General features: G+C 40.8%; 1 protein-coding gene across 28 annotated transcripts in view; it reads left to right on the forward strand.

The window, feature by feature from the left end:
- LOC101157968 (uncharacterized) overlaps nucleotides 1-25,873 on the forward strand; it is a 197,254-nt gene that overhangs the window by 10,836 nt on the left and 160,545 nt on the right. For 2 of the 28 annotated variants that reach the window (XR_013648314.1, XR_013648299.1), the window contains exon 3: nucleotides 5,770-5,828. The exons of 21 other annotated variants lie outside the window; for them this stretch is intronic. Coding sequence is in view for 2 of the 7 variants with exons in the window: in XM_078933320.1 (XP_078789446.1) it covers nucleotides 24,765-24,990 (226 nt within the window). In the remaining 5 variants the exon portion in view is untranslated. 5 more of the 28 variants (XR_013648301.1, XR_013648307.1, XM_078933320.1 and 2 more) reach the window with 3 other exon arrangements.

Genomic DNA, 25,873 nt, shown 5'->3' on the forward strand with positions numbered 1-25,873 from the left:
ATGAAAATGTTTTCTTTTTTATCTTTGGGCATTTCTTTTTGTCTGTTAAGCTACAAACACACCGCCTGTGTTGGGTAAATTACTTTTAACCATTGCGCTATCCAAGGCACTTTAACATTGGGAGTTGGGTCATCTAGACCCACTAGACAGTGCTCTGAACCTTTTTTCTTCAACGATTTGTGATCTTCACTGGTGTCCATGGATTACATGAAATCTTCTCCACATATTTTATGGTAGGGATAACACGTCAAGTAAGGGTGGAAGGGTGGAAGGTGTGCTAAGATAGCACAAAGGTTAAAAAGTAATTGATGACTATACTTTAGTAACTGGATCAATTACGTCACTCATTACTTATTTGAACAAGTAATTCACTACTCGTTACTTTACTAAAGTTTTTGGGGAAAAACCAGTTTCCACAAATAAGATCCTCTCGTCTTTCATTCAACTTTATTTTTAAACCAATGAACTTATGTAAAGTAGGAACATGGTGCAAGACATAACCTGGCTTTATTCAAATTCAGGCAGCAACGTGAAAAATGACACTCAAATAAGTTACAGCACATGTGGACTATGCCACTGCTCACAATGAAATCTGTAAAAAGATGTCTGTGAAGATTCATATCTCGCAAATCTGAAACTAAGCAATTTTTTTAAAAACACATATTATTAAATGCTTTCAGCAGTTTGCTCTTCTTCTTCTTAAACTTTGATTTTATCGCGATGACTGCAGCAATGAGGACATGTCTGTACTTTGACCGATCTCCATTTGCATGAGCGTCCGTGTACTCTTGTTATTCCGTTTTTTATTTATTTATGTTTGGTTTCATTTAACCAAGAGAAAATGTCATCGCCTACAAAACTTACAAAGAAACAAAGGTTTCTGTAGTCCAATAAATGTAATTAAGCCTGAAACGATCTTTTACTTTGGCGGGTGCAATGACGTAGTTGTGATTATTAACATAATCTGAGATCCTCTAACAGGATCTGAGATATCAGACATTATAGTGAGACACTTTGGGCCTATGCGGGGTAACCCTTGTGCTATCCTAGGCACTTTAACGTTCGTTGGGAGTTGGGTCATCTAGACCCACTAGACAGTGCGCTGAACCTTTTTTCTTCAATGATTTGTGATCTTCACTGGTTTCCATGGATTACATGAAATCTTTTCCACCTTTATCCACCTTTTTCATGCTAGGGAGAACACGTCAAAGTAAGGGTGGGGTCATCTAAGATAGCACAAGGGTTAAAGATGAATAAAGACTGTATCTACGGCAGCTTATTGACATTCTTCATTCTGGGTTTAGGATGCTATAATAAAAAAATAAATTACTCGTATTGGCAGGTCACACATGTAAGCATGCTAACTGGATTAGCACTTTTAAGTTTATAAATTGTATCCTTCCTTGTCGCTTTTTAAAATAAAATTCATCCATCCAAACTATCAGATTTTCCCCTAAAATCCATGTTTTGCTGATAAGATAGTATATCGCAATGTGATGTTCAAGTCTCCATGTGTAGAGTCAAGCATTTTATAACCGCATGATGCTAAATGTTGAAAAAAAAAAAGGTTGGGCTTCCTGGAGGCAGATTACGCCTCACAAAAAAAAAAAAAAAGCTTCCCATCAGAGTATTTGCATTGACACGATTTTCCAGTCCAGTGCGGCGCCTAATCTGAGTGCCTGGAAATGGGCTGAATAAGCCCAAGTGAACGTCTCACTTTTAATAATGTAGCAGTTCCAAGTTGGTTACAGTATGCATGATTGATGCACACGGATCCACGGGAAAACACGGACCCACGCTTGATATTTAGCTCAACATTTCTTCCAGCATTCACCCTTTACTAATGTGAGTCGGTTCCATTTTTCTAAGGTCATAATATCAAGAATGCAACTTCAAGCTCATGCTTTTATGGACAGTATAAAAAAATCCAGGGGGACATAAAAGGTTGATGTATTTGCTTTTAAGGCGCACCGGTCAGTGTGTAATATCTGGTGAAAAAGTGGCTGCATAAGGCCAAGTCATGCCCCGCTCTAGTTATTTTGCATCTAATCGCAATGTGTCCGCTCCCAGCGACTCTGTAATGCACTGTGTTGCTATCTCGCTAGGTCAAACTCAGGGTACTTGTAAATGTCCTTGCTGAATAAACTTAGATTGTGAGTCAAACTGTGTGTGTTTGTGTGTGTGTGTGATCCGCAGAGACACAGAAATTCCTCCCACGCAAACATAGGTATTCAGCGCGTCCAGCCTGTGGGAATGTTCACAACACCTCAAGCTAAGGCCATGCTCTGCTTCTCATAAAACTAAGCACACAACACTGACTGACATAAGATCAAGTTTCTTCTCGGGTTCCCAGGTTGAGGGGTTCATTTTTTGCAGACAAATGAGCTGAGTGGGCATGAATCGCCGCTTCAATAATGCATTCATCGGCCTCTCAGAAAGTTGTCCCATGCAGGCTAGAGTTCCCCTTCACGTGGTCCATCATCAGCTTCATTTGAAGTCTTTTTTTAGATTCTATTAACTCTGTTTAAATTAAGGTTCTTACTAAAAATACAGATTTGCCAATGTCTTTTTGTTGAAAAGAAGCGAAAATGTGACTTCATTGACCAGAAACCTAAATAAAAAAAATTTCAGAATCATCTGAATATTTTTGCATATGAAGTTAATCCTTGAAGACGTTCTAGGATTCCTTTCCGTTAATAATCCGCTTGCACTCTAGCATGCATCAGATCAATCAGAGTTTCTTCTTCTCCTTCTTCTTGCTGTGTGTACATTGGTCTCTGAGGTGCAGTTGTTTGCATGCAGACAGAGCATTGCAGGGCTCTCTGATGTCCTCACTGGTGCGTGCGGTAATGGGAGGTGCTGACACCGTGAAACGGAGCTCCTTAGACATGCAGACACAAGGACACCTGCAAATATGACCTCTCTCTGTTTTCCAAACATTTTTCTCCTTTCTGAAGCTACGTTCACATCGCCCTCGGCAACGCACCTTCAAGCAGCCACCTCCAATCCAAAGTCTTGTGCATTTCGGGCTTCTGCGGTCAAAACTTTCACATTCACACGTCGGTGTGAAAGTTTCTACAGCCGTTTTCAGGCTCTATGTACAAATTTGGAGCCATTGGACACGTGTTGAAATGTGAACCAGCTTGAACCAATCAGGGACTGATTTCGTAATGACCCATGGATGGTGTCCGTTTTGATTCACAGAAGTGCTAACCATTTGAAAATTGATCATGAAGAGAAGTAGCGGTCTGTGCCCAACTTGAAGTTATGTTACACCAAAACTTTCATGTTTAGAATAGAGCTGAGAAAGACAAAGCCTGGAGCAAGATCTGCATTGCTTTGATAATTTGCACCAAGTCTCTTCCAACTGTGGGTGGCAGACATGTGCTAGTAAAGAGCGAAAAAGAAGAAGAAGAAGCCCCTCTCTGAATACGCGCTTAGCGTGTTTTTGAACGAGTGTAGTGCGTATGGAGCATAACTCCCAACCTTGTTTGCTGCATGGAAAACAACAGACTGATACCGCTAAGACTAAGCTAACTCCCAAACTTTTTAGTAACACTTGAAAAAAACCCATTCCAACACTGCTACACAAGAGAACGAGAACATCTAATCTTGTTTGCAATTTATAAATAAAACGGACTGAGATTTTGACAGAGCGCTAGTAAAAAGTAGAAAAAGAAATAAAAGAAGAAGCCCCTCCCTGCTTGTCCAATGTGAACACCATGGGCTAAAGGTGTGTTCAAGAATGCACGTTTAGCGTAGTTTTTTGACTGCGCGTCGCATGTCGGGTGAGAACGGAACTCGATGACACATGGACGTCTTCTGTTGTTCCCTAAGTGTCATCTTTTTGCTTTGTCGGACTCATTTTCCGACTGGACGCAGCGCCAAGCTGCGCTGTCACAGCACACATGTAGAGCCGGCCTCCTCTTCAGTTCACCACCAGTTCATTCTGCGACACACTGACAGGAATGCTAATGCGACGATCACAAAGAAGCCGGGCTAAAATGTCTACAGAACTCTTCTGAACTCGCAGCACCGATTTGTTTTCACTTGAAAGCATCGCTCCAGACATTTCTACTTAATTTTCTTTATGATTTTCGTCTCTGTGGGACTCAATCTGTCTGAGACTGATAACATGCTGCCACTTTGCGCTGATCCATCTGTCCCTGGAGCTTCTCGACAGTCTAAAAATATTCTGTCAGATCTTTTGATAGCGGGGAAAAAAGTCATATTTGATGATCAGTACTGTTTCAAAATGAAAAAGTAGTTAATCTTTATATTCTTTTTTTCTCTATGATTTAGGCAGATAACTAGTTTACTGGCTTTCTGATGGTGACCGGCTCAACTACAGATGGTTTTATCGTGAAGATGTCCGAGCTAAAGCACTATCTGTGATGATAATTGTGTTTTTGGTGTTTTTAACATGTTCTTGTAGTATTTTTCTCATGACACATATGACACATATGAAGAAAATGAAGCATAAAATTGCATTTCTGTCTATTTCTTTATTCCAATTGTTGTGAATCAGGAGTAGAAAAAAAATGGAAAAAGCCTGTAGATGTGATATAGAAGCTCAGCTACCTGCCCCGCTTCATTCTGATGCATCCACTTGCAGACAAATAGATCCATGTACGTCTTTGTTTTCCTCGTCGGAGCTGGAATCTGGATCTAAACTGTACGGCTGGATTGCTCCGATATTGTTCGCCATTGTTGTTGCACCAATAATGTTAGGTTTGTTGGAAGTTGGAAGTAGGAAGTTGTGAGGGGCTGGAAGCTAGCAAGAGAGAGTGTAAACAGGGATGATGGGAAATGGGAGCAGGCTTACTTTGCATTAAACAGTCCCTGCCTACAACTCAGAGGCAAATGTCTAACGAACTCCTGGCGCTCTGCAGAAACTGTGTCCTGGAAAATTACACCTTAATTTTTATTGTTATTTTTTGCTAATCATAGCATAATCATAATTAATTCATAATTAAAAGGCCACACTTTTACAATAGATTAAAAGATGATCAGAGTGGGACTTTAAAAAAGTGTGGAGGACAGACAAGTTGCCTTTTTTATTGAAAGTATTCTTTTCCCTTGGACTGTGTCCTCAGAAAGGACTTGGAGAATCCCTGCTGAGTAATGCTGCCTTCATCCGTCTGTGTTGGAGCCTCTATCGTCATCCTGGCTTTTCGCTCGCACGCCCCGCCGCACACTGCCTTCACAGCTTTGTTTTGTATTTTCCTTCTCCCTGCCAGTCACACTTTGTCTTGTACTCTCGTTTCCTCCTGCTTGTCTCCTCCTCGGGTTTGTTGTAGTATTTCAAAGTTCTCACTGCCAGTACTCTCTGCCTGCCACAGTTGGGATACTTCTTAAAGAGTTTTTTTTTTTTTTTTGCTCTTCTTCTCAAAATTCCCGGTTGTACTCATGGACATTTCTTGTCCCGTTCTTTATTCCAGATTTGATGCGTCCCTTCCTTCTCCTTTCTCTCCGCCACTTCAGATTCCTGTCTGGATGAGTGCATTAGGGCCTAAAAGACAAGTGTGCTTTTCTCAGCCATTGTCTTGAAGAAGGCTCGTTAATAACCTCTTTTAGCTTGAGGGTTTGCACTGCTTCTGTCTTGTGATGAGTCACCGTCTCGCTGCGCGGCTTGTTGTCATTTGAACTCTGTGAGAATTTGCATCCTCAGAGTGTTTCTTCCTGCTCGGGTTACCTCTCACTTCACAGGAAGGATGAACGACTTCTTTCAACCAGATTGCCTTTGACGTCTTTCCTCTCTTAATGCAGTTGTTTGACTCTGCAAGTGAGATGCCGTGAAAATGAGCCGGCTGTGAATGATTTATGAGGTAAGTCGGAGCAGATGCATCATCACTCAGGTCATTTTTGAAAAGGATGTGGCTTGCAGACTTCAACCTGCCTCTGCACACAATTGTTTGTTGTGCAGATGGAGCAGGGCTCAAATCCCTGCTTGGGTCACATTTGTCGGTGGAGTTCTCCTTGTGTGCTGAATGGGCTTCCTGTGGCTGCTCCTGCTTCCTCCCCCCGGTCTAAAAAACAAACACTGTAGGGTAATTGGTGGTTCTAAAGTGTCTGCATGTATGGGTGTTAGCTGTACTTGTCTCTATGCAGATCTGTGATAAATAGATGACCTGTTCGTGGTGCGATGAATAGGATGGGCTCCAACACCCAAGATTGTGTTTGTGTCTTTACCAGATTGTTGGTCTCCCTTGGTGTTCATGTGTGAAGTGTCTGCTAATGTCTGTTTACACTGTTTTTATGCGCGTAAATGTTACCCATGTATGCATAAGTAGCTCAGTTAAAGCTCGGAGCGTCTGCATCAGATTTCCTCATCAATCCGTCAGGACATCCCTTCCCCGGACGTTCCTTTCAACAGTCCAACCCATGTGGGCTATTGTCTAAAGGGGAGGGATCGCAAAACATTTTTTTTTTCCAATAAGAAGGGAGTATGGGGTGTAAAGTTTTGAAGCCCAAATGTTCTTATCTCATGCACTATTTAGCGAGGCAGTGGAGTGTGTGTTTGTGTGTGTCTCTGTAACATGGGTAAGAGTCCGTCTGTCAATGCCTCAGGGCATGTTGTGTTCACAGACACAGAAACGCACACTACAAATATGCATATTCGCACACAAATCCACACACACACTCTTTTTTTTCTCTCTTAGTCACACATTAACTCATAAAAATGCCTAAGGGGTTTAAAGCTCCATTCCTATATGGCCTTGGTGCCGATTGGAGAGGTCAACATGGACGCTAACTTCATTAATCACATTTGTTAAGCGCATAGAAATTTGTGAATATTTTTCCACATGGGTTTTCTCCACAGTCAACAGTCTCTTTAAGTTGAAGTACAGAGCTAAACCTGTCATTTAGGCAACAGTTTGACGTCACTTACATAATTACACACTAGTAATACATAGTAAAAAGAAAGTTCAACACCGCTACGTGTTAGTCGTGTTAGCGTGTTCACAATAACACTCAATCTGTTTGCAACCCATTAAAAAACACACTGATTTCTCTAAAACAGACATGATCGTATTACGCTAACTCCCAATCTCGTTAGTACTAAATAAAAAAAGACAGTTCAAAACCGCTACGTGTTAGTCGTGTTAGCATGTTCACAATAACACCCAATCTGTTTGCAACCCATTAAAAAACACACTGATTCCTCTAAAACAGACATGATCATATAACGCTAACTTTTTTACGCTAACTCCCAATCTCGCTAGTACTACATAAAAAAAGACAGTTCAAAACCGCTACGTGTTAGCATGTTCACAATAACACACAACTTTGTTTGCAACTTACATAAATGTCAGACTGACATTTTGACAGAACGCTGTGTACCTCTCAAAATCACTTTGACATCAGTAAACACCATGAATATCTATATATATATCCACATAAATATTTATAAATGAGGCACTCCAGATTATGAGGAGAACTGATGTGTTTTTTTAAATTAAGCCTTTTAACCCTTGTGCTATCTTAGGCACTTTAACAGTGAGAGCTGGGTCATCTAGACCCACTAGACAGTGCTCTGAACCTTTTTTCTTCAATGATTCGTGATCTTCACTGGTGTCCATGGATTACATGAAATCTTTCCACCTTTATCCATCTTTGTCATGGTAGGAAGAACACGTCAATGTAAGGGTGGGGTCATCTAAGATAGGGTTGGGCGATGTCCCCTAATTTGGCCGTTGACGATGTTTGCTGTCAACCATCGGGATGGACGATGACATCGTCGGGGGGGGGGGGGGGGGGGGTATTTTTGCATTTTTCGTTCAATATAACTGCTATTCGTTATTTTGCTTTTTTCATTTTATTTCCCAACTAATGGTTAATCCGCGATGATCCAGTATAAACTGAGGGAAGTGACTTTAACAGAAAAAGTAACAAGCAAGATAGAAAAGAAGTGTACTCGCTCCCGCACTTAATTAGTGAAGTGGACCGGCGGAGCGCAGACTTAAAGCTTTGTGTTTGATGGGAAGGGGGGGGGGGGTACATGAGCGGTATGTGTGGGAGATTTAAGACTGCGATCCGTCCCGCAGCTCTAGGGGTACAAGCAACCGAACTCAGAACCGGGTCTAAACGTGTGTCTGAGCACAGCTCGGATCGTCAGCACACACAGCGGTTTGAGCATCAAAGCAGAAATGTCGCTCAGTCCTTAGAAAACATTCAAACAATCACGTGGATTTGTGTTTCCAGTCGTGTCCCGACTAAATAAAGGCTGATGTTATTCTTACACGTTTACGTGCAGCGCCACCCAAAGCTAATGTTGTTAGCCCGTGTTAGCATACTGCTAATCCTGGCTCCGTTCAGAAAAAGCACTGACCACACGGATTAAAATTCAAATGATGAGCGAACAGGTGTTTGATAATAACCGTAACATTATTAAAAGCACGTTTAGAAGATCATCTCGTATTTTACCGAGCTGACATGTCAATATATATAGCCGCTCGGTGCTGTTATCGTTTTGTATTGAATTGTTACATTTAATAAAGTTTGGAAAAAAAGCCGCTCGGCGGAAGTTATATCCCCTTCCGGTTTTCAAACTGCGCATGTGCGAATACTGCGCATGTGCGAATGATTTATTCCGACCGAAATTGTGACCTTAGTGAACGTTTTTATATTCTGAAAACATTTTTCTGGGCCCATCTACACGGTTGGATTCTAATCCGACCATTGATCCCATCAAGATATTTTGTACATGTAACCGCGGCTTATGGTGTCGACGCGCAACGTGGCGGGGGCGTGGCATCACGATGGTGGTCTCTCCATCGGGATGTCAGTCACCCATCACGATGGACGATGATATCGTCCATCGGCACAAACCTAATCTAAGATAGCACAAGGGTTAAGTGCGCCTTATAGTGTGGAATATGCAGTACATGTCATTCAACTTCCTTAGGAAGTGTAGTGTACATTTCTTGTAATTTGTGGTTCTGTACTGTCCTTGTCTGTACAGAAACGTATTCATTTTAATTTATGGAATTAACATTTAAGCGTTCTCAAACATGATTGACCAAAATTCAAAATATAAAGATGCTGTCATAATACTGAGATGAATTCAAGTTTTTGGGTGGATCTTTCTAGAATCTAAACAGTACATTCCTGAACGTTATCAAAGACACAATTGTGTTTTTTAGGAGCATTGGGAATAAGAAGGACATATTTCATATACCCTCTGCATGTCTTAGGTGGAGACTGTAGCATCATAAGAGCCGGGACCTGAACCAGCACATCAAGAACCCTGACCTTGTGCTGAACATTGGTGTGGGACCTGTGAAACAGATTGTGTAAAGGAGATAATTGCGCAACATCCACAGCATGAGGGACAACGTCTCACAACCTCTAAAACAAGAAATTCTTGAAGGAACTGAATGTCTGCATTAGTTGGTTTGATACAATTCAGCAGGTCGTCAGGTCTAAAACAACAGTCATTAAAATGGCTTTAATGGTTAATTTAACTCTGCAGCAGTTTAATTGAAAATGAAAAGTTTTCTTTGTGACAAAATAGTGAATGAAAAGATATTTACAAGCTTAATTCAGATTTTGATGTCATGACTTTAATGAAATCAACATTCTTTATTATATAATCTAAATCTGGATAAGTGGGTTTGCAAACTGAAGAAAGGGAACTTTTTATTTGTACTGAACTTTTCAGTCACAAATAGTTTGTGTGCTCACAACAACCTCTTGTTCTTCTGGCTCTCCTGCTTGACATGTGACTCGAAAGCAGTTTTCCTTGCTGACTCTGGTTAATGAGATCATGTGGACATGAAACAGTGTGTCGTCAGCAAAACTTTCATTGGCTAAACTTTGGACTTCAAATCAGAGAGAATATTTTAGATAAATTGGGATAATATTTCTCCCAAAGCTAATCCCGATGACTGCATTCATGCGTCTACTTAATTTGGAAGAATTAGTTTGACTTTGTCAGCATATGAAATTCCCATGAAAACCTTAACCTCCAGTGAGAGCCGCCCTCGGGGGAATTCGTGTCTTCTGTCACACCAGATTGTATTTGTTCCTGATGAAAGTCAGCTGCACGGCTATCTGTGTGAAAGCATGCTTACTCCAGTCGCAGCATGATGTGCTTATTATCAGGATAAATCGCAGAGATGGATGAGCAGATGAAAGATACAGATGGTGTAAAAGCATTATCACCATGTTGTTATAGACTGCTCACACAAACGCTCGCTGTCATCCTTCACCCCAGTGATAAGTCAGATACCTCTTTGGTAGTGCGCGGCTTTTATGAAGCCTTGAGTGGTACTGATGGCGCATGTTTTGCTCTTGACTGATGGCTTTCCTCTGATTCTAAATATCTGGACGCCAGTTCAAAGTTAGAGACGGAGCACAATGTCCACTTCAAGGACTAGAGCCATTCCAAACCGTAGTTGGCTGTGATTGGCCATTATCAGGAGCTTCTCTCATGTTTATGGAGCCTGTATTGTGTATGTGTTTGCATGTGATAGAGTGTGTCTTTGTGTATGTGCCAAAAAGTGTTGTCTGACATATGTGCTTGTGTGTGTGTGTACATATGCTGTGAGATAGAGCTGTGTTTTGTGTTTGCAGAACCAACAGAGGAACCATTAGAATTCATGTCAACCATTCATGTCTTCATTAGGTGGACATTCCTTTTTACTAATTTGGAAAGAAAACAACATTATACTTTGCTTTAGTAGCCTTCTATACTGTAGATAAAATAATATAAATAAGGGGTAAGGCCTTAAAGTCACAACTGCCCTCATGGGTGAATACGAGCGGTCTGCAGGGGTAAAAATGGATTGATTTTTTCAATTTTAAACTGTCCATCCACAGAATTACATATATATGACCTCAAATACACACAACTAAGGTGAGTGACAAAGCCTCTAAGTAAGTGCTATGTACCAGTAAGCAAAGTTGTTAAAAGGAGAAAATGACATCCCCATCAGCAGTAACATACCACAGAACCTTTTCTACAGCCCATGTTTCTGAGAACTCCCTGAACCTGTTAGCCACCTTAAAATAGGCATACCCAACCCTTAACCGGGAGTTCAAAGTAGAACGACTGTTCTACATCGACACAACTCACAGAGAGTGCATTATTACGGGGTGGCAGTAGTCGACCCCTGATTGGAATATTATAGGTTTGATTCCTGCCCATATGTCAAAATGCCCTTGGGCAAGACACCAAACCACACCTTGCCTCTGGTGGAAGGTTTGTCGCCAGTATTTGGTGCCAGTATTTGGCAGCATCAGTGTGAATGTGTGTGACTGTAAAGCACCTTGGGCCTTTGAGGAAGGTAGAAAAGTGCTATATAAGTATACGCCATTTACCATTTATTGCATCTAGTGAGTCGGTTTACAATTTTGGCTTTAACACAAATGGAATTTAGTAGTTTGTTTTTTTGTATTCGAGAACACAGGCCCAAAAATAAGGAGGAAAAAACACCTCTCCCAACCCAAGACACCAAGTACTTAAGATATTAAGGAAAGGACCCAAGCGACAACAATGCACAAACAGATGTGGTACAGTATCAGACAAGGTGCATGTGAAAAATTGCCAAACCTGTATGGAGCAAGCAGGTGGCCTGAAGGAAATAACAAAGTTGTAGACCACACGGTGAATCCGTGGAGTGAAAATATTCATTCACGTTTATTTTTTCCGGATATTTTGCAGACGCCAGCAAAACAGTAATCAATAAAAGGGTGAAGAAGGCGAGACACAGGCGTTTTGTGCGGATTTTCCATTTTTTTCAACCTCCCCAAACCCTTTGGTCAGCACAATGTGTCCAAGTGATCAGTACACATCTTTTTGTGCAGTCTGGCGATTACAAAATTAGGAAATTAGACAATCAGAGCATAGTTTATGTGTGCATCCTACAGGCAATTATGTTCCAACTACACACCCTGTGCAAGCAGACAGGAAGGAGCCAGTGTGCGAGCCAGTGTGCGAGCCCTACTAACAACTAGACTGTGGCGTAAGGGCACCGGACGGCAACATTACCCGTACGTCATAAGTGTGTGAAACGTATATTATTCTTATAAATACTTCACGATACTTTAACCACTTGTGCGAAAATTGTATGTTCCATTTTTCTGATTTCCCTTAAGATGGGAGGATGAGCCGTAACCCTTGTGCTATCCTAGGCACTTTAACATTGGGAGTGGGGTCATCTGGACCCAACAAGACAGTGCGCTGAACCTTTTTTCTTCAATAATATGTGCTTTTCACTGGTGTCCATGGATTACATTAAATCCTCTTCACCTTTATCCACCTTTGTCATGGTAGGGATAACGCATAAATGGAAGGATCGGGTCATCTGGACCCCATAGGATAGCACAAGGGTTAAGGGAAGTGCAAGACACACCTGCATAAATTGTAACCATTCTTGCCTATGAACCTCCACAGGCCGGGACAACCCAAGAATATATGACCGATGCTACATACACACTAGGCATGTGATGGCTGAAGTCCGAACTGGACCATCGCTACCCAATGCTAGCGCATGTAGTCACAGTTGGAAGAGGCTTGGGGCGAAAAGTCAAAAAAATGCATATTTTGCTCCAGGCTTTGTCTTTCTCAGCTCTATTCTGATAAATGAAAGACCTGGTGTCATAGAATTCCTAACGGGCACAAACCATTAATTTCTACTTCATGAACAATTTACAAATGGTTTGGAACGTCCATGAATTAAAGGGAATGCCATCCAAAGTTTGAGCTGGTTTAACTTTCAATGTGTGTTCACATTGCCCAAAAACAAGATACACAACTTGCATAGCCACACATAAAGGTCAGAGTTGTGAATGCATTTGCATGGACCTTTCATTGGAAATGGTCTTTGAATGTGTGTTTCTAAAGCCATGTGGACAGCTCAATGTGGCATCAGCTGAGGTCCAGTTCAAGTGGATTTTTTTTCTCCTTAAGCCTTACCTTTCACTCTTCTAAACATGTTTTTAACATCAATTTACCACTAGATGATCCAGAGTTGTTTTGTTCAAGCTTCTGCTGAGTGCAGAGTACACCAGACTGTGTGTGTAGTGCTAAATGAGCAGAAGACTCTGTGACAGCCTCTTAGTGTTCGCCAACTATGTGTTGCGCTGGCAGAAGAACTGTCCTTTTTGTACAGCTAGTGGTGCCGCTGAGCAAAATGTGTTTGTGTGTCAGATGGTTTGTGAGTTTGTCAGAGGGTTTTACTCTTGATGTGCAAACATTAGGAGGAGACCCATATAAAGAGGTTCAGATGAGCGCGTGGCTTCAATGAGACGTAGCTACTAGCTAAAAAGATCAATGAACATGCGAAGCACATGGCAGTTTGCTGAAGGTGATAAAAAGTGAAAGCTTGAACTCAGCTAAACTTCTGAATTTAGCTGGACAGTAAACACAAGAGTGACCTGACAGATTTCAAACAGCTTCAGCAGATGAGTAAGAATTTGAAAAGATAAGCAAAGTCCAAAAATGTTTTCTTTAACTATTTTCTTTGTAGCAAAAAAAAAAAACAAAACAATATTTATGCTGATAAAACCAAGTACAGTATATCTTTACAGATCTTGGTCCTTGAGATCTATCATGAGCCTTGTTTCCATCCATCCATCCATCCATCCATCCATCCATCCATCCATCCATCCATCCATCCATCCATCCATCCATCCATCCATCCATCCATCCATCCATCCATCCATCCTCCGGCCCAACCCTGCTATTGTTGGGAGAAGGCGGCGTACGCCCTGGACAGGTCGTCATTCTGTCACACTCACTCAAAGGTCAATTTAGAATGTTCAATCAACCTATGAGCCATGTTTTTGGACTGTGGAAGGAAGCTGAAACAATCCATGAATGCATGAGGACAACGTGCAAATTCCACACAGAAACAGCCGGGATTTGAATCTGAATCTTCTCGCTGTTAGACCACAACACCACAGTGCAGCCTAGCTGTCCCTGTTGTACTTGCTAGTAACGTTTTCCTGGTTTTTGTGCATTCACACTGGCAGGTGTGTTTGTTTCTACAGATAGTTTGCTTCATTTGACAGCTGCGAAAACTTTGGTGCAAATCAAACGAGTAAACCCTGGCGCGGTTCACCTGAGTCCGAACTGTAACTAATTCTTCATAGAGCAAAGAGCGTAAGCAATCCAAGAGTTCCTGGTCATAAATTATCTACCCCACCCACTTCAGCATCAGTTGTCTTTTGGGTAGTTTGGTCCGCTTCAGTTTTCACTCAATATATTTAAATGGGAAAATTATTAGCACTCTCTGCCTAATGGAACAATCGTTATCATGCAAACAAACATGCACATTTATGGAAACATAGATATAAAATGAACACAGTGAGCAGTCCTCAACATTCACACATGAGATGAGAAGGAATGAGCAGATGAAGGCTGAAGAGTGAATGGAATAGGTTGAAGTATCTGCTGATTGAATGCTAGCTTCCCTCCAAGTTTGAGAGAATCTAGAAAAGAAAATTCAAAAGAATTCTGTCTCTTATATTTAAGTGGAGCTTTAAGGAAAGAAAAGGTTGGTTCTTTTTTTCTAAATCAGGACTCTATTCCATCTTCTTTGAAAGAAAATGTAGCTCATCTTTCAAATTTTTATGTATGATGAGTGAGGGGCCACATTCTTCCAAATACAAATCAAAACCTTCTTAGGTCATTCTTTTATTTTTCAGCTGCAACTAAAGTAAAACATTTTTTACCTTTCATTTGAGTTAAGATCTGACCAGAGAGAATATTATTTGTTTATGTTTCTGCTTCTGTTGCTTATTCCCTGCCATAGATGGCGCTTTTTTTCTCATCTGCTATTAGAACTGTGCAGATACTGGTGTAACCCTTGTGCTATCTTAGATGACCCCACTCTTACATTGAGGTGTTCTCCCTACCATGACAAAGGTGGATAAAGGTGGAAAGATTTCATGTAATCCATGGACACCAGGGTCTAGATGACCCAACTCAAAACATTAAAGTGCCTAGGATAGCACAAGGGTTAAAGACTTGCTGTCCCGCATTAGTCAGAGAGAGGAAAAAATAAGAATACAATTTTATCATTTTCTGGATGCAAAATGAGAAAAAATAAAGTTCAGGAGGCCTGAGCAGGCTTCCTTTCCATGCCACAGCTGCTCTCCAATCTGCTCTCCCCCCTGTTGGACCCTGCGCCAGGGTGTGCCCCGTCCGTCTTCCCCCTACATTAGCCGCGACGGACTCCAGCAACCCCGAATGGGAAATAGCGGTTTAAAAAAATGGATGGATGACATCAGATAAATGCCACAAAAACACTGAAAAAACTTTAAAAAATGCATTGTGGAGAGCGTTGTTTAAATTGAACAATGCTTTCAATTCCACATATAAATGTAATTACATCATAAATGCATTGGTACTAATCAGATCAGATTAATTTGGCAAAAATTTCCATCAGAGAGGTCAACACTGAAATACGGTGGATTTCTGTACCAGAGTGTGCAGCACGAGAACAACACACTCACCTTGCAGTGCGACCTGCGTGAACGGCAGCTCAGCCTCATCATAATTTTTGTAATGGGATTCCAAGCTATTTTGATATGACCCACCAGGCCATCTTGCTCGGTTAATTAAGCCCCAAAGTTGCAACTGTAGCCAAATTTTTCAAGTGTAAGGATGTCCCAAGGCTGCCGGGTATATTTTCCTTCACCACAGTCCTTCAAATTTGGATGAGCAGGCCTAATTAGAGGCAGAATTTGGTTGCATGGCACTGACTGCACCACCGAGTTTTCAGCCAACCTGAAAGCACACCAGAGGGCTGTCTTAGCGTCTCAGCAGAATAAAGTGCACACCATAGCAAGTGTTGATGCAGCCGACCACAGCCCCCCCTCACACACACACACACACACACAGTTCTAATTTCAGATCTGGAAATGTTTATCGTGCACTTCAGAAAATCAAAATGCACAAAGAGGCTTTATTATGTTTTTCTATTTTGTAGCAGTGGAAATATAAAAAATAGATATTTTCCTCTTGTTTTTTCCTGCTGTTTCCAGTAAATTCTCTCTAAAATGTGTCTATTCACACTGGGAACAACTAGAAAAAGCAACAGGATTGTGTTTTCCAGCCTCTCCACCACATTTCTGTCAAGTACAGTGCAAGTCTCCTGTGAAACCACTTTCCACTTACAGGACAATATGTCTGGATTGCCTGAAGGAAAGAGCCTGAAGTTCATCCCATTAAATGGATTGAAGTTCTGCTCAGGCCTCTTTTCAGTCCAGCAGCTTTTTATGAGGGTATATTTCACTGACTCACTGGCACAGCTGATCAGGGAAATCCTTCTGCTCACGGTCTAGTTGGGATGACTGACTGATGCAAATATGCTGCGGCTCAGTCCGGGGCCCAGCCGCCGTCATCAATGCTGACCCAGTTCAAACCAGAGCGAGGAGCAGAGAAGGTTCCAGCTCATCTGCTTCTCACATTTACTTTCTGTGACTCCACATATTTGAATGGTTTTCCGAAGCGATTGATTCCTGCACGGCAGCCCTGTGATGCGGGCAAAGGAAGCAGATGATACATTTCAGGACGTGCTAGATGTGTGCGCGGCACATTTTCTGGACGGGCAAGAAAGAAAGAAACCCGCTTCAGATCATTCTTTTAATGTACAGTCTATATTTGCTGGGGAAGCACAGATGGTTTGCAGATTCCTCCGTGATAAAAATAGGCACCATTAGTTTAGAATAAAGGTTTGCAAAAACGTATTTACTTAAAGACATGTGCTCAACACGTAAAGGTTAGGTATATTATTTGAGAGTCATTTGAATTGTTAGTTATCAGTTGGTGATGTGAAATGTTCGGTCTGTAACTGAAATGTAAATATTCATTTGCTGATGCGAGATCGGGACCGCTGACTTTGAATTTTGTATCAAACAGAAAGAAAGACAGTTTGACTTTAACCCAAAGTTGTCTCTGATCAACACAATGCAAAGTAGAACAGGGAAAGTAATCCAGTTCCAGATTATTTCTTTTTCATTTTATTTAAATATAAACTGCAGATTCTTAGACTTTAGAACAGATACTCTTTCCACCTCTTTTAATAGTCCAAGATGAGCTAAAATCTAAAGATCTACTTGAATATTCAACAACTAGAAATCATGTTTTGGTCATAAAATGATCCCAGAATTATGATCAATCAGTTGTCTACAAGAATCAAATGATGTGTTCAAAGACCCACTCCAATGAAAACTGTGTTTTTAACATGTTCTTGAGTCATTTTTATGATGATGGAGGACATATAGAATGAACATTAAGCTTCAAATTTCATTTCTAAATATTTCTATGTTTAAATTACTGTGAATCAGGAGCAGACCAAAAAAAAAGCAGGTTGCAGAAGCTTTTAGCTGTAATGTGGACTCTACAGGCTAACTCTGACCCTCCCTGCTCTTCTCCATTCTGATGTTTCCACTTGTTGACGACTAGATCCATGCACGTCCTGCACTGTGCTCAGAAGTTTAATATTCTTAAGAATTTTGTCCAAAAAACATCTTGTAGCTTGATAGCAGTTCTGTAAAGACGCCTGTTGTCTTAGATCAGGAGCTAAGAAGCTTCGATAGCTCAATAAATGTTCAATCACGTCATGTTGCATATGAAAATATTATGTCATAAGCCCAGAAACCCTTTTTGTGTCCATCAATTGATGACTGTGTTTCAGTTTTAGAATTGTAATAAAAGGCAAACTGGTATATTTTTTTTCCAGTTGACATGGCTTCTTTAGCAGCTGGGTAAGACTGGACTTCCACTGTTCCTGTTTTTCTTCCATGAGCGGTGCTGGCCTTACAGCTTGTTAACCTTTCCTAATGCTACCTGCATGTATTAATAACACTCAGCTGGAAAGGTCAATCGATGGATGTGTGTGGCTGTGTGTTTGTGTAATTGTTTGTCATTTATGCAACCTATAGGTGGCTTGGTGAAGAGTGCTCATTGGCTTCTAAGTAAACGAGTGAGGGTAAATTGAACATGCTCTTAAAAATAAATCAGTTAATGCTTTTGCTGCACGGCTGCAAAGGAAGAATCTGTAGTTAAAGATTGCACATTTTTTCCCCTTGACTGAAATATCGTAGGTTCTTAAAAAAAATTACATGTGTAATTAAACAAAATGATAGACATTTTTATGATTTTTTTTCAGAAATTGAGAGGACTAAAACACACAGATTCACAAGACTGTTTTAGCCGTAGGTTTTAGTTCATTTAATCAAAGATTTACATGGGTTACATCATGGGTTACATCACAGGGTTTGCAGGGTAACCCTTGTGCTATCCTAGGCACTTTAACATTGGGAGTTGGGTCATCTAGACCCACTAGACAGTGCGCTGAACCTTTTTTCTTCAATGATTTGTGACCTTCACTGGTGTCCATGGATTACATGAAATCTTTCCACCTTTATCCACCTTTGTCATGGGAGGGAGAACATGTCAATGTAAGGGTGGGGTCATCTAAGATGGCACAAGGGTTAAAAGATTGAATTTCATTTATAATTTTTTTTACCACTGGTCACTAAAATTGTTGAGAAAAATGTAAAAGTAATTTAAAAAGTTGCTAAAACAAAAAAAAAAAGCGAATAATGAACAAAAACGACAACCCTTTCAGTTTTTTTCTCTCCAAGAAAGCTAAATTAGTAACAGAAAACTCCAAATCATTTACATAAAGAACAGTAAACAGTGCTACAAATGCTACAATTACTAAACTACACACTAGATATACAGACTGACGTTTACTTTTAATGTTTTATAAAAAAATGGAAACTTCAAAGTAAAGGCCAAAAAAGCCCTGGCTTACACAGTAAAGGTAGCAAACTAAACTGCTTCTAAGGTGCAAATACCAGCAAAATGAATTGTTTAACCTTTTTAGCACCAGAGCTTTAGCTCTAATATTGACAATATTTTTTTTTTGGGATTTTCGTGAAACTGCAACTTTACGCAATTAACGGAACATGAGATTCCAAGAGAAGCCGTCTTGTGTTGTCATGCAACGTCGCTTTTCTCCACATCAGAATCAGCTGATATAGCTAATGTCAAACAGTAGGTGTTATTTTGGTACCTCCGCTGACGTCTCCGGAGTTCAATGGTTTTACTAGCTAAAGGAATGCTGCCATTTTTAGATGTTTCTGAAGGGTTGCAAATGTTTTAAATACATTTCCACACAGCATGAAACAGTATGTTGAAAGAACAAAACATAAAAATGAGCAAAGATAAAAACCAAAAGCGAAAGAATCACCTTGAAGAGTTGAATGTTTGGATATGACAATGACAGAAATAACTGAAAGCATGTTGGAGAGTTTTGCATCCTGGAAAACAAACAGAAGAGCACGAGGAGGATGTAATAAAAAACAACAATTTTTCACTTTCTCTTTCATGAGAACTCTGTAAAGGACAAAAAAACCCCTGATGGCTTAGGAATTACTTATGCAAAGTTTCTTGAGATGCTTTAGATGCCATTTGCATGGGGAGAACGTGCTGTAACTCAAAGATTAAATGAGAAAACAGCTCAGAAGAATCACAAAACTCTCATCAATGCTGTTTGGAGTTTAAAATGAACGCATAGGAAATTACAATTATTAAATAGAAAGGCAAGTGCGTATTTATGTGATTGTTGGATGACATCTAGGCAGGGGCAGAGCTACAGGGGGGAGGGAGGCAGCTTTTCCCCACACTTGACCCCCGCCCACATTCCACAATTTTTGAATGAAAATTAGTATCACCCTTTTTTTTTTTACAAAGATTAAGAAATCATCAATACAAGCTTCTGTAAGCATAGCAAAAATGACAAAACCAATATTTTTAGATGAAATGAAAACAATAATATTATTAAAATATGTAATTTGAATCTTCTCATTTGTAATGGCTTTATGCTCTTGTTCCGCGCTCCCATTTAAAATGTTCTAGCTCCGCCCCTTGACCTGGATTTCTGTTTTTCCTCAAGTTTGTCTACATATTATTTTATTGGGAGACGGGGGTACATGGTGGAGCAGTGGTTAGCGCTCTAGCCTCATGGTTCAAGTCCCGGCTTTGGGGTCCAGAAATAGAATTGCCAATGAGGGACCTTTCTGTGTGGAGTTTGCATGTGTGGGTTTTCTCTGGGGACTCCGGCTTCCTCCCACCGTCCAAAAGCATGCTTCATATGTTAACTAGTTAAATCTAAATTGTCCATAGGTGTGAATGGGAGTGTGCATGGGTGTATGATTGTGGCCCAGTGACAGACTGGCCACCTATACAGGATGTCCCCTACCTTGGGGTTTAGATGACATTTACCTGTTGAATGGATCATATTGATATTTTAGATATGAATGCACTCTTATCTTTCCTCCAGTAATGAAAATCCTTTTCAGTTCCCATGTTTTTCTTAGTCTGCAAAGTTTTCCAACTGTCTGTAAAACAGGTACAGATTGAGCGCTGCATCACAGACAATCTGAGATTCACGATGTCTTTTCCAAGGACACTTTGACATATACATGTGACTGGGGATGTTTCCACTTCCTAAGCCCTCTAAGAGCATGCAGCATTGGACGCCAGAGGCCTGTACAGCTGCATGCTTATGGCAAAAATAACGATGGGTGTTTTGATTTGAAAGTTTGGATTTCTCTGACTTTGATGGACACACGGCCTCAAGAAATCACAATGAATTATGGATGTTGCATCCCAATATGCTGCCAGCAATCAAACACATCATCGAAGCAACCACTGATACAGCACCTGTAGCTATGGAATGTGAATAGACTTCCATTCAATTGTATAAAATGTCAGTTAATCCACGTTGAGGCAGTTTGTGTTCTTGCATGTGTGTTTTGGGTGTTTATATGTGGAGATCACAACCGTGCATTGAAAGTTAACCTTTGATAATGATTTAAAGTGGCACAGGGCCTGTGATGGACTGTTAACTATTACAGAGGATGTTCCACGGGCAACTTTACCTTCTTAGACTTTGTTTTAGTCTGTCTTAGTTGATGTTTTTAGTAATACACTTTTTCTCACTGCATAGTATTACGGGAGTGAGCCCTGCCCCAACTGGAACTGTTGCATTGGCAAAAAATAAAAAATAAAAAATGGGATGAATACTGCACATTTTGAAGGTTTCACATTCCCTACGTCGGTCACACATTTTTACCAAACAACTAGCCTTTTTCTTTGATCTAAATTTGAGAACAAACCGAAAATATCTATTCGATTTACTTTTGTTTGTCACAAAATTACTTTTTCAGCAGACTCCTGGCCAGTAAAAAAAAATACTCGCTATTTAATGAGCAGCTTTATACAGTTTAGTTCAGAAAGTTATGCTACTATTTGCAAAGTAAAGAAATAAAACTTTCAATAGGACTTTTCTACCTTCATTAACCCTTTAACTTTGGAGTTGTCACTGGCAACAACGAAATACAGGAACTCGCTCTTGGAAATACCTTAACTCTGTCTGTTTACGCAATCAATGTGCATCTGCTTATTTAGACTTGGAGAAAATGTAATTTCTTGCATCGACAGTCAACACATTACTACTGTAAAGTGTTGACTGATTTACGTTTGTTGCCAAAGCATGTCACTACTGTAAAGTGCTAAAGCTGAGGTATGAAAAGGGTTGAGGTCCAAAGTGCCTCTCAGTCACAAGTCCAACTCACTTACACACACACATTCACACTGATGGTGGCAGAGCCGGCATACCACAGTACCAGGAGGAACGTGGGGTTCAGTGTCTTGACCAAGCGCACTTAGACACATAGGCAGGCACAATAGGAACAGAACTAAAAGTTGACCGCTCTACCTCTGCCCCGCAGACATTTATATATATATATAAAAAAAATAAACTGCATCCACTGCTTCCATGTTTCAAAATACTTTTGTTAAAAAACAACTGTTATTATGGAGCCTTTAGATAAATCTGACGAGTCAAAGTGTTAAGTCAACACAGTACAGCTCATCTTCATGCCATTTTGTCTGAACTGTAGCTTAATTATACCCCGCATGAAAACCTCAGTGTTTCAGGCTTCACCCACTGACTGTATATAGAGAACTGGACCGAGCGCCTGTGACATCACCCATTGATTTTATTTCGCTCTGGCGAAATAAAAGTCGCCATTTTTCCGCCATACAGATGTCGCCATGTTGGAGCCAGACAACAGTGATCGGTCCGAGTGGTCTGAGTCAACGTTTCAATGGCGACTACTGTTGCCAATCAGGAGTGAGCGTGTTTGAAATCTAACGTTCAAGGCGGGGGCCAGCGGGCACCGATTGGTCAGTTTATAACTTGAATAACTTGAAATAAATAAATAAAAAATATCATGAAAAACAGATTAGCAAGAAGATGTTAAAAAAGGAGCAAGAAAGAGAATCATTCTGAGAAATATAATGACTTAGTAACAGCTGTTTATTTCTCAGTAAAAAACAATGGGATTTTGGCCTCTTGGAGCCAGCGGGTAGGGGAGGAGGGATTGTCAGTCCAGTTCTCCTATACAGTCAATGGTTTCATCCCATACTGAGCAAGCAGTTGGCAAATGTTGAGAGGAAAACTCCTTTCTAGAGGAAAAGCAGGACAAAACCCTCTGAGAGCAATCGCCGGCATGTCTGTTACTCCTCCTGAGCACATCGTCGTTATATTATATTGGACCCTGTGGTCTGCTTCATCGTCTGGCATCCGAAGATATGAATGTCAAGAAACTTGGCAAATAAATTCAAGGTCGTTTCACTAGTACGCTGTTTGAAAGTCTTACTTGGAAACACAACAAACAGGGAATTTGATCTTTGGGCATAAAAAGACACAAAAATCTGTGTTTTTTTTCTAGTGATTGACATTTGTTTTTTTTCTTTTCATTTTTGATCTCCAGCTTTTGTTTTTCAAAAACTGTTTTATGGATTTCTCGTTTTAAGAGCACCTTTGCCTTTTTTTCAGTGTTGCTCACGACATGTCGGGCCTGCTCTTTCGTTTGAACAAGTCTTTCTGTCTCACTTACTTCTGTTTACTTGAAATTTTCAGGCATTAACAATGCAAACATTGCACCTGAGGCCTAACTGCTGCGAGAAAAAAAGCTGCTATTTTTCAGCTGTCATGGACCAGAAACTTCTCTGTTAGCATTTGAACAGTGTTACACAGTGAGAAAAAAACAAAAGGAGGTGAATGCAAAGCCTGCCCCCGCCCCCCGGAGGAGCGAGTCACCGCCTAAGATGAAGGTTCTCGGCTCTCACCCTGCAGAGCTTCAGGTTAGATTTCTTACATTAGGTGTGCTTCCTGTAAACTTTACACCACTGTGGCACCATCTGCAGATTGCAAATGTGATGTTGTCATCTCTACTCTATGATAATCTATAGCATCAACCATACAGGAAGACAAACCTGCAGCGTCTGCAGAAGCTCGTCACACCTGAGAAATGTGTTGACAGTGGATAACCTATAGAGGGTTAAAAAAAAGAAAAAAATGATAATGAGGATATTTTTGGTGACAAACTGTTAGTCGCATGTGACTGCATGGTTATCACATTTGATTTTGAGCATTGTCTCCACCGCAACCTTTCAGTCCAGCCAGCAGTGCCACCCACAAGCTCTCGGTTTTTCTTGTTTTGAGGCACACCTACACTGTTTCCCAGTCCGCTGTCTGCGCAGATCACTGACTTTTGAAGAGTCAGAGCTCAGCACCATGCGCATGAAGTTCAGCTTTCATTTAATTGCAGCCCCACCAAAGACCCAATTTTGGGCCCCAATCCACGTCTAAGGAAAAAAAAAAAAAAAACAGCCGACACAACCCAGTGCGGATGAACATCTCCCGTTTTCTCGGTGGGTGATTTCCAATCTGACTGAGGCCCTGATAGCGGCGACATTGCTGTTCCTCATTCCCTCAGATCCCCTGCCTCCGTCTCTCCTAATCAGATTTCTCTGGTTGGGTTATTTATCATCGCCGGCTCTGGCTGTGAGTGATGCTTGGCTAATGGGTTTAGCATTCAAATCTGCCGGCTTGATGCGACAGAATCCCAACAAGGGCTGTCATTCCTGTGGCAGCAGAGGCTCCAGAGCGGCGTGAATGAGAGGAAAAAGCATGTTGGAATTTGCATTTGTGTCATGTTTTTTTTTTTTTTTTAAGCATTTGCTTGGATTTATATTGATTTGAAAGGTGATGAAATGAAATGGATGCATGGAGGTATTGGAGAAGAAAGGATCAAAGAAATAAAGAATCCAAAAAAAAAAAAAAAAAGAAGGGAAGGGGAGGAAAACAGAAAGACATTTTCATCCATCATGGATACAGAAGTGTCTCTCTGCCAGAAAAGGATCATGACTCACCAAACGAGAGCCGGGAAATGAACATGTTGCAAGTAAAAACAGAGGAACTCCTCGAATGTGAAGATCTCCCACATGTAAATGAGACTTTATGGTATTGACTGACAGTTATGGGTATGACAATGATTATTAGTCATAAACCAGCAGCTGCGAGGGGCTCCTTCATCCGTCTATTTTACACGGCTGCACCTGCATGCTAGCATTATGCGGTATTTGGTTGTCAGACAGGTCCCTGCGACTTTCTGTTTGCTGTAATTTGTAGTGATGACAGAACTATAAATTACCAGACAGCTGTTAGTCATGCTTCTTTTTTAACATTTCTTTTTTTTTTTTGTCTTTGTTGTTCTTCCGATGCAAGTGGAGTGTCAGGTGTATCATTTTCCAATGTTTGATCCAAAACCATAAATTAACAAGAGACAGTATAAGGAGACCGAGTGCACGCATGCATGCGTGTGCGACTGTCAGACTCCTCACGGCCCCCACCACCTGCTCCAGGTAAAGAGCTCCATATGCGTGGATGACAGACTTTATGTGGCTTGCGGGAAACATTCTGGACACTCTCATCACCTCATCCGTCATCAACTCCCCAATTAAAAATAGAGATGCCACATTAAGCAGGCAGAGGACGTCGAAATGCAGGTCTCTTCCAGATAAGGTCAACGGAAACGGAGAGTTTATCAATATTTTTTTTATTTTTACCAAGCAAGCTTTTTCCGACAAGTTGGGTCCTGCACAGACTCCAGGTTGGTGCTGTTTGTCTTGCTGATCCTGATCCACCTACAGGCTGAAGCCGGAGGTGATGACACCAGCTGACTAAGACTTTGGGCTTATTTTTAGATATTTAAAGAACTGGAGTGACAAGAGTGTTTAATGCTGGAACTCAGGCAGTCCTGGCAGCTTTTTAACTCGTTAATTGAAGTGTGAATGCCTGTTGAGACAGAGTGTGTGGAAAAGAGAGAGTTGGAGGAAAAAAAGGTGAGAAAGAGTGTTTGTTTGTGGTTTAGACATGTCCCAGCTAATGACATGATGATAGGTGCACACAAGAAACAGGATGTGTGCACCTTAATTTCAGGTTAGAAGACATTTTTTGAAAATGTGTCTCTCTTTTTTTTAATTTAGAACATTCTCAGGAGCTAAAAGAATCGATGGATGACAGTGGTTTGCCCACGTCCCACTTCATTCCCATTTTTTTGTTCATTTTTTAAAAATGTTCCCATTGTTACGTCTTTTAATAGGGATATGTATCTTTCCCTCTTATGCTTTGTACACACCGGGCAAGTGCGACATATTAATAGTGCGCTGAACGCTGCAAGATGTCAAAGCGGTGCAAGCCAACGCTCTATTCTGATATATGACAGACTTGGTGTCAGTCATATTGTTCTTACGAATTTCACCACCACCAAATCCGACTCCCTGATTGGTCAAATTCAATTGTGTTTTGTATGTAGAGCTTGCAAATAGTCTCAAAATCTTGGATAGTGGTGCGCGATGCAAGCCTGAAACCCACATATGTGCACATTTACATAGACTTTTCATTGGAAGTGGTCGCTCGAACACGCGTTTCGGAGCATCACGTGAGTCGACGCGCATCTTGATACACGATCCACGAATCGATAGAAAGATTTA

The sequence above is a fragment of the Oryzias latipes genome, chromosome 16 (genome assembly GCF_053564925.1).
Source record: "Oryzias latipes strain Hd-rR chromosome 16, Olatipes_Hd-rR_3.1".
Lineage (NCBI taxonomy): Eukaryota > Metazoa > Chordata > Actinopteri > Beloniformes > Adrianichthyidae > Oryzias > Oryzias latipes.